General features: G+C 51.3%; 1 protein-coding gene across 3 annotated transcripts in view; it reads right to left on the reverse strand.

Annotated features, from left to right (window-relative positions):
- LOC134339812 (histone acetyltransferase KAT5) overlaps positions 1 to 11,310 on the reverse strand; it is a 57,576-nt gene extending 46,266 nt beyond the window's left edge. For 2 of the 3 annotated variants that reach the window (XM_063036629.1, XM_063036628.1), the window contains exons 1-4: positions 11,074 to 11,310; positions 5,576 to 5,644; positions 5,047 to 5,183; positions 4,388 to 4,453 (exon numbers count right to left, since the gene is read on the reverse strand). In XM_063036629.1, coding sequence (XP_062892699.1) covers positions 4,388 to 4,453; positions 5,047 to 5,183; positions 5,576 to 5,644; positions 11,074 to 11,143 — 342 coding nt within the window. In that variant the 5' untranslated portion in view covers positions 11,144 to 11,310. The remainder of the gene's footprint in view (positions 1 to 4,387; positions 4,454 to 5,046; positions 5,184 to 5,575; positions 5,645 to 11,073) is intronic. The other variant, XM_063036631.1, reaches the window with a different exon arrangement.
- Between the last annotated feature and the right edge of the window lie 834 nt (positions 11,311 to 12,144).

Below are 12,144 nucleotides of genomic sequence, written 5' to 3' on the forward strand. Positions count from 1 at the left end.
ACCCCCACACTCTTCCCGTGTACACCTCAGTGACCATAAATGTGCACAGGTCAATGACACATGTCCTGGTTACGATCTTTCATCGGGGAGATACGCAATATAAAAAGGTGGGGCGGGGGGAGGAGGTAGAGCAAGAGCTAGAGGGTGATAGAGGATCCGGCTGCAAGGGTGAGGGGACATGAGGAGAGGGGGAGGAGAGAAATAAAAATGGTGTATGAAGCTGGGAGGTGATGGGTGGATCCAGGTGAGGGCGATGGGGGAATAGAGGGCATGGTGTATGGAGCTGGGAGGTGATGGGTGGATCCAGGTGAGGGCAATGGGGGAATAGAGGGCGTGGTGTACGGAGCTGGGAGGTGATGGGTGGATCCAGGTGAGGGCGATGGGGGAATAGAGGGCGTAGTGTACGGAGCTGGGAGGTGATGGGTGGATCCAGGTGAGGGCGATGGGGGGATAGAGGGCGTGGTGTATGGAGCTGGGAGGTGATGGGTGGATCCAGGTGAGGGCGATGGGGGAATAGAGGTCGTGGTGTACAGAGCTGGTAGGTGATGGGTGGATCCAGGTGAGGGCGATGGGGAAATAGAGGGCGTGGTGTACGGAGCTGGGAGGTGATGGGTGGATCCAGGTGAGGGCGATGGGGGAATAGAGGGCATGGTGTACGGAGCTGGGAGGTGATGGGTGGATCCAGGTGAGGGCGATGGGGGAATAGAGGGCGTGGTGTATGGAGCTGGGAGGTGATGGGTGGATCCAGGTGAGGGCGATAGGGGAATAGAGGGCGTGGTGTACAGAGCTGGGAGGTGATGGGTGGATCCAGGTGAGGGCGATGGGGGAATAGAGGGCGTGGTGTACGGAGCTGGGAGGTGATGGGTGGATCCAGGTGAGGGCGATGGGGGAATAGAGGGCGTGGTGTACGGAGCTGGGAGGTGATGGGTGGATCCAGGTGAGGGCGATGGGGGAATAGAGGGCGTGGTGTATGGAGCTGGGAGGTGATGGGTGGATTCAGGTGAGGGCGATGGGGGAATAGAGGGTGTGGTGTATGGAGCTGGGAGGTGATGGGTGGATCCAGGTGTAGGGGGTGGGGGGAGAGAGGGAGCAGTAAGAAATGGACTGATGGGAGCCATTGTGATGAAGGAGAACTAAAGGGACAGATGGGCGTGGTTACCGGAAATTAGAAAACAAAATCTATAAATGCAAGAAAGTCTGCAAGTGCTGGAAATCTTGAGCAACACACACAAAATGCGGGAGGAACACAGCAGGTCAGGCAGCATCTATGGAGGGGAATAAATAATCAACGTTTCAAGTCGATCACTGAAAAACTGATGTTGGTGCCATGGGGTTGGAGACAAAGCAGAATTATGAGGAGCTTTGGCACTTCCAGCCATCGACTCTCAACTCCATACACCATTCCCACTCCCCCCCTCACCTGGATCCACCCATCACCTCCCAACTCCGTACACCATTCCCACTCCCCCTCCCTCACCTGGATCCACCCATCACCTCCCAACTTCTTACACCATTCCCACTCCCCCTCCCTCACCTGGATCCACCCATCACCTCCCAACTCCGTACACCATTCCCACTCCCCCTCCCTCACCTGGATCCACCCATCACCTCCCAACTCCGTACACCATTCCCACTCCCCCTCCCTCACCTGGATCCACCCATCACCTCCCAACTCCATCACCATTCCCACTCCCCCCTCCCTCACCAGGATCCATCCATCTCCCAACTCCATCGCCATTCCCAGTCTACCCCCTCTCTCACCTGGATCTACCCATCACCTCCCAACTCCATACACCATTCCCACTTCCCCCCTCTCCCTCACCTGGATCCACCCATCACCTCCCAACTCTGTACACCATTCCCACTCCCCCTCCCTCACCTGGATCCACCCATCACCTCCCAACTCCGTACACCATTCCCACACCCCATCCCTCACCATATCCACCCATCATCTCTCAACTCTGTACACCATTCCCACTCCCCATCCCTCACCCGGACCCATCACCTCCCAACTCTGTACACCATTCCCACTCCCCCCCCTCACCTGGATCCACCCATCATCTCTCAACTCCGTACACCATTCCCACTCCCCATCCCTCACCCGGATCCACCCATAACCTCCCAACTCTGTACACCATTCCCACTCCCCCTCCCTCACCCGGATCCACCCATCATCTCCCAACTCCATCACCATTCCCACTCCCCATCCCTCACCTGGATCCACCCGTCAACCACTTACATCATTCCCACTCTCCCCCGCCACATGAATTCACCCATCATCTCCCAACACCAAACATCATTTCTGCTCCTCCCCTCCTCATCTGGATCCACCATTCCTTGCCAGCTCTTGCTCCCACCCTTTATATTCAGGGCCTCAGCCTGAAGCATCAACTGTCCATTTCCCTCCGTCGGGAAGGGTAAGAGGAGAAGTGGATCGCATTGACACCTGCTGAATACTGAAAGGCCGAAACAGAGTGGATGTGGAGAGGATGTTACCGGGACCAGAAGGCACAACCTCAGAATACAAGGACACAGCTTTAGAACAGAGATGAGGAGGAATTTCTTTCGCCGAGGAATTCATTGCAAAGCTGGCTGTGGAGGCTGAATTTTAGGTGTGTTTAAAGCAGAGACTGAGAGGCATTTGATCAATAAGGGCGTCAAAGGTTACAGGGAGAAGGCATTGAGAGGGAGAGTATATCAGACATGGCGGAATGTGGAGCAGATACGACGGGACGAATTCTGCTCCTTTTTCTCAAGGTCCTATTGTGCTCAGCCTGACCCGCCGAGTCCCTCCACCTCCTCTGAGTGTTTCAGCATCTGCAGACCCCCTGAATTCAGCTCCCCACACACCCTTCTGAAACCACGCAGTCCTTGTTTGGGGAGGAGGCACCTGATGGGACACAAGCATAATCTGTGCAGCTCATTCCTCCCAGCACACCAGCAATCCACCCCGGCAACATGAGCAAGGGTCTCATTCCAGGGGTGACAACTGAGAATCCAGGCAACAGGCTCCTGAAATCTGACAAAACCACGAGAAACATAACGTTGTTGAAAGGGGAGAGGGACAGAGACGGAGGGGGACAGAGGGGGGGGACAGAGAAAGGGGGACAGAGAGAGAGGGGGACAGAGAGAGGGGGACAGAGAGAGAGGGGGGGACAGAGAGAGGGGGACAGAGAGAGGGGGACAGAGAGAGAGGGGGGGACAGAGAGAGGGGGACACAGAGAGAGGGGGGATAGAGAGAGGGGGACAGAGAGAGAGGGGGACAGAGAGAGAGGGGGACAGAGAGAGGGGGACAGAGAGAGAGGGACAGAGAGAGAGGGGGGGGACAGAGAGAGGGGGACAGAGAGAGAGGGGGGACAGAGAGAGGGGGACACAGAGAGAGGGGGGATAGAGAGAGGGGGACAGAGAGAGAGGGGGACAGAGAGAGGGGGACAGAGAGAGGGGGGACAGAGAGAGGGGGGACAGAGAGAGAGAGGGGGACAGAGAGAGAGAGGGGGACAGAGAGAGGGGGGGACAGAGAGAGGGGGGACAGAGAGAGGGGGGATAGAGAGAGGGGGGGACAGAGAGAGGGGGGATAGAGAGAGGGGGACAGAGAGAGGGGGGGACAGAGAGAGGAGGGATAGAGAGAGGGGGACAGAGAGAGAGGGACAGAGAGAGAGGGGGACAGATAATGAGACAGAGTGGGAGAGATTTATACGGAGAGGCACACAAAGAGTGACAGGCAGAGAGAGAGTGAGAGAGACAGTAGAGACAGGGACAGAAAGACAGAGAGGGACAGAGACATAGACACACAGAGGCAGAGAGACAAAAAGAAAGACAGAGAGAGAGAGAAACAGACACACACAAGCAGAGAGACAGAGACACAGAGTCAAACAGAGACAGAAAGACAGATTGACAGAGGGAAAGAGAGACAGAGACATGCAGAGACAGACAGAAACAAAGAGGGACAGAGTGATAGACAAAAAGAGACAGATAAATACAGAGAGAGGGCGAGTAAGAGACAGAGACAGTGAGAGAGAGAATAATCTTTCAGTTTAGAGACACCCCCCCCCATCACCTGGGTCTTCAAGCTGGAATGTTAACTGTTTTATTCTCTGTCCCTCCACCGATGCTGCCTAACCTGCTGAGCCTACGCATGGTTTCAATTTCCACTTCGTGCTTTCCAATGCAGGCAGTACTTTTGTTCCGGTACAGACTCAGAGCCGGGGAAAGCTTGGCAGAAGGGCCGGAGGTGTCGAGTTTCCCGGCTCTCCGTGATTCAAGGTCGCCCTTAGCACTAGGGGGCCGGGGAGTGGGCAAATCACCATGAGGACCACATTGATTATACTGACATCAGCAAAATAAAACGTAGAGCCTTGTGGGCATTTAATGAAGAAACATGCTGTACCGGTGTTGGAATGGATTTCCCAATCCCTGCTGTCGAAGGGTGTAACGAGAGATCGGGTGTCTTCTTCTGAGGAGGAATAGAGACCAGATTACTTGCGTTTACGGTCCACTAACACACACGCGTGGCTGCCTAATTTGGTTTAAAGAGATGCCGGGGGATTTAAGGTGCAACCTTCCTTCACTGCCTTCCCCGCTCTCTCGCTCTCACACAGGGTAACAAAAATCATGAGTAAGGTTGGGAAAAATCAAATCACTTTGACTAACAGGCAGTTGACTCTTCATCTTCGGCTTTTTGGAGGGTGTAGTGGAATGTAATGGTGCAGGAGTCACATCAACTCGACTTTATGTACGTAAGTGTTGGGTGAATTCCATCTTTAAGACTCTCTGTTCTAGGTCTCTGTGGTTGTGGGCACTTGAGGGGATTTGGAATAGGGTTCATTGGCTGTTTTACGTGCTCTGGGATGTCCTGAGGTTACAAAAGGCACTGGTTAAACACAAGAGCTTTCATCTTCTTCCCTTCTCGCTCTCTCTGCCTTCCCTGCATCCGCTCGCCACAACCCCCTTCCACGAGGTTCCCCTCTTTGCTACCCAGCTAGTGGGGAGGGGTCGCGGGCGAGGGGTACGGGGGGGGGTGGGGGCAAGTGAACAAGGAGCCATTACCAGTTCCCGCTCGGGAGAGTTCGGTCTGGAACCCGGGAGCCCATTCTTGGTCGGAGTCTTGGCTTCCTTCTTCGGGAACTGGATTTTCTTCAGATCCAGGCGTTCGGGGGTCACCCACTCATCCAGGCGCTTGTTGACTGCAAGGCAGGAAGAGGAATGAGACCAGAGAACTCACATGGGCGAAGGACGCACGCCTGCCCACTCACTCACCACCTCCACCCCTACCTCCAAGGACAGGAGGCTGTTCCGAGTCCTGTTTCGGAGAATGGACAACGCCCAACCCCTGCTCCGGGCTCATTTCGTTAAAGGCAGCCACTGAATTGAGACCCACACACAGGCAGTCTGAGTTCTGACATAAATGTCCAGGACCAAGACCAGCACTGGTCGGTGACCTCAAGGTAGTCAAGTGACCAGGAGGTGGTCAGACAAGGGTCAGTCCCACGTAATTTAATCAGTTGTTTATGATACCACAAAGAGATTTAAAAAAACACAGCAGAGACCAAACAAATAGTCCAGGAGGAGTACTTACAGTCAATGTAATGGACATAGAACACCTTCCTCCCATTGATGTCCTTTACACTGAGAATCTCTGCCAGTGCTACATGGAAAAGGAGGAAATAACACGTCAGTTGTTTTATACACAGTGGATTCCAGTTAATTGGGCCGTCGGTTAATCCAGACAGCCTGTTATTTGGGACAACTCTTCAGAACAAAACAAATCTAGAAAACAGCGAGGATTCCCATTTGGAACGCTTAACTGGGACGGGAGGCAGATGCCGAGCAGTTCCTAACTGGCATCAGTTGTGTACAGTTGCATGGCCATTAGGCACTACATCGTGCTGAGAACAGAGTTTTTAACTAGCGTCATGTGCGTGTGTCTGTCTTCAGAAAGCAGCAATTCTTCTCACTGTTAGTTGGCGAGGAATAAGCAGTAAGACAATTCAGAACTGTTTTGGTCACTGCAGTTTCAAGCATTCAGGCTGGGAGTGAAGATTAAACAATTTGACTACTTCAACAAGTTAGGATCTATGAAGAACTTAAAGGTATCGACAATCACCTTGAATGTTACAATGAAAATGAAGCTTTGGAGAATGCTACTGTCAATAGCATTGTATGAAGACAGTCCACTATCTGCACTAGGAGTCTGAGCTGATTTTGTTCATTTACAGTCAATCAAAAGATTAGGGCAGCGTACACTGGATAGATTCCTCCGTCAATAACTATTAGGAGCCAATACACGGTTTTATAGTACTGTAGTAGTATCAGTAGTGTTCTAATTTGGTGTGTATTTCATTTAAATACATAATTTGTTACTTCGTTTATACCTTTAAACTATTTCCATGGAACTTTGGTTAATTGGGACAACCGCTTAATTGGGCCAAACCGTACTGGTCCCGAAGTGTCCCAATTAACCAGAAACTACTGTATTTAGACAGCAATTCTCTGGCTCAACGCGCACGAGCCACCCAATTATACCCACATGACTAATTAACCTACAAACCTGAGGGTATTTAGAATGTGGGAGGAAACCAGAGCACCTGGAGGAAACCCAGGTGGTCATGGGGAGAATGTACAGACTCCTTACAGACATCGACGGAATTGAACCTGGGTTGTAATAGCATTATGCAAACCACTACCCTACCAGTCCGAGCCCCCCGCCAGCCTCAAAGACAGACACTGCAAATGGACGTAAATGCTCACGACAAGAAGTTACGGGGGAAGAACAGCTTCCAGCCTCTGCCAGATTTCACGAACTCTACGGATGTGCTGGTTGCATCACCGTCTGGCATGGCGGGGGCCACTGCGCGGGACCGGAAAAAGCTTCACTAGCCCCCCCAGCATCAAGGACACCCTCAAACGGTGATGCTCGAGAAGGCAGCATCCATCATTAAGGTCCCCCACCATCCGGGACACGCCCTCTTCTCATCATTACCATCAAGCGGGAGGTTCAGGAGCCTGAAGACCTGCACTCAAACTTTCAGCAACAGTTCCTTCCCCTCGGCCATCAGATTTCCGAATGGACAATGAAACTATCAACACTACCTCACTATCTTTTGGCTCACTTTTTGCACAAATTATTTAATTCACTCTTGTTATAATTCATAGTTTATTTTACTATGATGAATTGCATTGTGCTGCTGCTGGAAAATAACGAATTTCACGACACATGCCAGTGATATTAAACCCAATTCTGATAAACGGAGCATCTGAATCCAACTAGAATAGCGTGTTCAACTCAGAAACAAGGCGTCATAGGTCGCAGACCCACTCCAGACCTGCTGCCAATTCCTCTGTCGATACTGAGGAGGGGCTGCACTGTATGAGACATGAACCCCCAAACTGCATCTCCCTTCTAAGGTGAAACTCCAGCATTTTATATTGGAACTACTTTGAGCAGTTTCGAGCTCCGTATCTGAGAAAGGGTGTGCTGACACCTGAGCAAAAGTCTTAGCCACATGGGGCAGAGAGCGAGCTTGTAAATCTGGCGGGAGCAAAGGACGTTGGCAATGGCGAGGGTGGAGCGCTGCGGGCGGGGTGGGGGGCAGGTGGCAGAGAAGGGGTGCCGGGATGGGGGAGGGGTGGAGCAGGTGCAGACCCACCCAGCCCTGAGGCACTGGGCAAGGTCATTTGATTCCAAACAATTAGTTTATTGATCATTACAGAATGTCTCTCGGGTGCTTCCTGCCACCTCCCCCTTCCCCAACCATGATTCCCCTGCTCCCGGCCCCCTTCCCACTCTCAGTCCACAATAGAGACCCGTATCAGAATCAGGTTTATCATCACTCACAGATGTCATTTTTTTCCGAGGCAGCAGTACATAAAACTACTGCAGTACTGTGCAAAAGTCTAGCTATACGTGCCTAAGACTTTTGCACAGAACTCTATGGCAACTCTGGTCCTATACTCGCTGGAGTTTAGAAGAATGAGGGGATCTCATTGAATATTGAAAGGCCTAAATAGAGTGGATGAGGAGAGGAAGTTTCCTTTTGTAGGAGAGTCAAGGACTAGGGGGCACTGCCTCAGGATACAGGGACGTCCCTTTGGAACTGAAATGAAGAGGAATTTTTTTCTGCCAGAGGGTGGTGAATCCATGGAATTCATTGCTGCCGACAGCTGTGGAGGCCAAATCGTTGGGGATATTTAAAGTGGAGGATGGATAGGCTCTCGATTAGTAAGGCTATCAAAGGTTACGGGGAGAAAGGGGTTGAGAGGCTTAACAAATCAGTCACGATAGAATGGTGGAGCAGACTCGACGAACCGAATGGTCAAATTCTGTCCGTCTTATGGACTCCAGCAGCAGCGCCTCTGGTGGTGGGGAAGTGGTTATTGCACCCTGACAGACAGCTACAGCACCCCTACTGGCAGGGAGGAGGCTGCAAGATCCTGGCTAACCACTTGGTGGCAAGAGGGAGAACATTACATCCAATTTGTGGGTGGAGGAATCCATACCTTGACTGACAGCATGGCCACACCCCCTGGCAATTGGAGGCGGGCTCTACACGTTGATTGACAGAGTGGTGTTTATGACAGGGGCATGAGATCCAGCACCAAGTCCTAGGAGGAGAGAAGGCAGCTCTGCAACCCCTTGTAATGAGCAATTTTGTGTGTGATGCCCTGGATTTCCAGGATCAGCCCAATCTCTCATGTTGAATATCGAAATTGCTGTAACTGAGATCAATAGCACCCCTAGTGGCCAGGATGTGAATGGCAGCACAGAGGGAGGCAGGGAAGGAGGTGAACCATCAGATGGTTTCTACACAGAGAGAAAAAGTTACTCGACAAGCCTAACAAACTTGTAGCGTAGCTCAAACTGTATGTCTGTTTTATTTCAGCGAATTCCCTGCCTCGGGCAGAGAGGTTTATAAAATTACGAGGGCATAGATTAGGTGGACGGTGATGGTCTTTCTCCCCCAAGGTAGGGGCACCTAAAACTAGAAGGCAGTACAAACAGCCAAGAGATTTTGCTTTATTTTGCTTTATGTGCTGCGAGTGTTACAGGCTTTGTGGGTGCATCATGATCCAGGGAAATCTCCTATTCCATCCAGGCTGATTTATTATCCCTCTCAACAGCATTTTCCTGCCTTCTCCCCGTAACCTATGACGGCCTGACTAATCAAGAACCAATCAACCTCCGCCTTAAATATATCCAGTGACTTGCCCACCACAGCTGCCTGTGGCAGCGAATTCCACAGATTCACCACCCTCTGGCTAAAGAAATTCCTCCTCATCTCTGTTCTAAATGGAGGTTCCTCTATTCTGAACCAGTGCCCTCTCATCCTAGACTCCCCACACTATAGAAAACATCCTCTCCGCATATCCACTCTATCTCTGCCTTTCAACATTCGACAGGTTTCAATGAGATCCTCCCCCCACCCATTCTTCGAAATTCCAACAAGTACATGTCCAGAGCTATCAATTGCTCCTCATACGACACTCCTTTCAATCCCGGAATCGTTCTCGAGAACCTCATCTGAGCCCTCTCCAATGTCAGCAAATCCCTTCTTAAATAACGGGCCCGAAACTGTTCGCAATGCTCCAACTGAGGCCTGACCGGTGCCTTATAAAGCCTCAGCATTACATCCTGTACAGTCAGATGACAAAAAAAATGAACATGAGCTTGAAGTGAAGTTTAAGGTGAGAGAGGAAAGATTTAAGAGGAACCTGAGGGGCAGGTTCTGAGAGGGTGGTGGGTGTACAAACTGAGCTGCCAGAGGAAGTGATGGAGGTGGGTACAATTACACAATGGTGCATGAATGGTTGAGAGGGATGGATCCATAATGTACCAGGCTGAGTCCACAAAGCTCGTCAGCTCCTTAAGTTCCCGTGCATTCAAACTGCCATACCAGAACACAAAGACACCTCACGAAGGCGCGTAACATCTCGAGGGGGCCCAGGGTAGGGGAGACAAGAACCAGAGGGCACAGGCTTAAGGTGAGAGGGGTGAGATTTCAAGTTCAAAGTAAATTTTATTATCTAAGTATATATCTGTCACCATGTACAAGCCTGAAATTCATTTTCCTGTGGGCATACTCAGCAAATCTATGAAACAGCAACTATAACTGAGGTCATTTCACATTTGCCGGATGATGCTGAGGATGTTCTACTAGTCTGTGGTGGCCAGTGCGATCATGTTTGCTGTTGTGTGCTGGGGCAGCAGGCTGAGGGTAGCAGACACCAGCAGAATCAACAAACTCACTCGTAAGGCCAGTGATGTTGTGGGGACGGAACTGGACTCTCTGACGGTGGTGTCTGGAAAGAGGATGATGTCCAAGTTGCATGCCATCTTGGACAATGTCTCCCATCCACTACATAATGTACTCGGTGGGCACAGAAGTACATTCAGCCAGAGACTCATTCCTCTGAGATGCAACACAGAGCGTCATAGGAAGTCATTCCTGCCTGTGGCCATCAAACTTTACAACTCCTCCCTTGGAGGGTCAGACACCCTGAGCCAATAGGCTGGTCCTGGACTTATTTCCATCTGGCATAATTTACATATTATTATTTAATTATTTATGGTTTTATATTGCTATATTTATACTCTATTCTTGGTTGGTGCAACTGTAACGAAACCCAGTTTCCCTCGGGATCAATCAAGTATGTCTATGTCTGACAGGATCAATGAAAGATCAGGCAAAGTGCAGGCAGGATCCTGAGGGGCACCTTTTCACACAGATTATCCAAATATGGAACGAGCATATTGAGGCAGGTACATTAACAGCATTTAAAAGGCACTTGGGCAGGTATGTGGGTAAGAAAGGACCAGAGGATTATGGACAAAACGTAGGCAATTAGAACTAGAATAGGATGAAAATCCTGGCCAGAAGGGCCGAACGGCCTGTCCCTGTAGATACGGTGCAGCAGCGCCCCCAGCGGCGGGGAGGTCGCGACTTGAAACCCCGGAGGCAGCGCCTCCAGCGACGGGGAGGTCGCGACTTCCTCCCGCGCTGCAGCGCCCCTAGCGGCGGGGAGGGGTTTACCCCACCGCTCCCCACACATTCACCGCCCGCCATGTTGGATGCTTACGCCACTCGTCCTCGTTCTCCTGGTTCCTCCTGAGGACGGGCAGCCGGCAGCCCTCGATCACCTCCATCATCCGAGACGGGGAGAGGACAAGAAGCCGGAGGGTAACCGGGCCGCGGCGGCGGCCTTCAGGCGACGGCCTCTTCTTTCCCTCCTTCTCCCTCCGTGCGCGGAGCGGGCGACGGCGGCGCCTCCTCCTTCACCGATTCGTCGCCTCCGCCATCTTGCTTCCACCTTCAAGGCCCCGGCGGCCGGGCGAGGTGGCGGCATTCCGCCTGATTCCCCCGCACGACGGCAAAAAAACAAATTAAACAAATCTACCTGAACCCCACATTAACAACACAATCAAAATACATTTACACCCAGTAACGCCAATATTTCTTGTTTAATCTAATTTTACTGGCGGAAAACACAGAGGTGGCTCATATAGTAGTCCTGCCCACTGCCTGTTATTTATTTTCCCCCCTTTTCCCCAAGAAAAATCACAAATTTTCCCTCAGTTTGTTGGCTGCTGTTGCAGATTTAGCGTCTTCACGTTTCCTTCAGGCAAGGCAGCCCGCTGGAGCTGTACTGGTGGTTTGCTCCTTAACTTTAGGCTACTGTGGCAGGCTCCTGGCCCTCAACAAGTTGCCAAGTGAAGAGGCAATGTGGGCATTGGCATCACCTCTCTTGGCCTGCTGAGTTCACGTTGAAGCTTCTTGCAGCCAGCACACATTGATTGTCTACAGCAGACTGAACCCGAAGTTCAAAGTTCCATCACTGGCGAGTCCTGGGATAGCCAGAGGTCTAATATTTTATTTACTGAGAGATGTAGCCCAGCAACCCATCTATTTAACCCTAGATTAATCACAGGACAATTTACACTGACCGATGAACCTACTAAGTTCAAAGGTCAAAGTACATTTATTATCAAAGTCTGTATGCAGTATATAACCAAGAGAAAAACTGCAGATGCTGGAAGCCCAAGCAAAACCCAAGTCTTGCCAAAGGGTCTCAGCCCAAAACGTCGACTGTACTTTTTCCATAGATGCTGCCTGGCCTGCTGTGTTCCTCCAGCATTTTGTGTGTGACGGA

The sequence above is a fragment of the Mobula hypostoma genome, chromosome 30 (assembly GCF_963921235.1).
Source record: "Mobula hypostoma chromosome 30, sMobHyp1.1, whole genome shotgun sequence".
NCBI lineage: Eukaryota > Metazoa > Chordata > Chondrichthyes > Myliobatiformes > Myliobatidae > Mobula > Mobula hypostoma.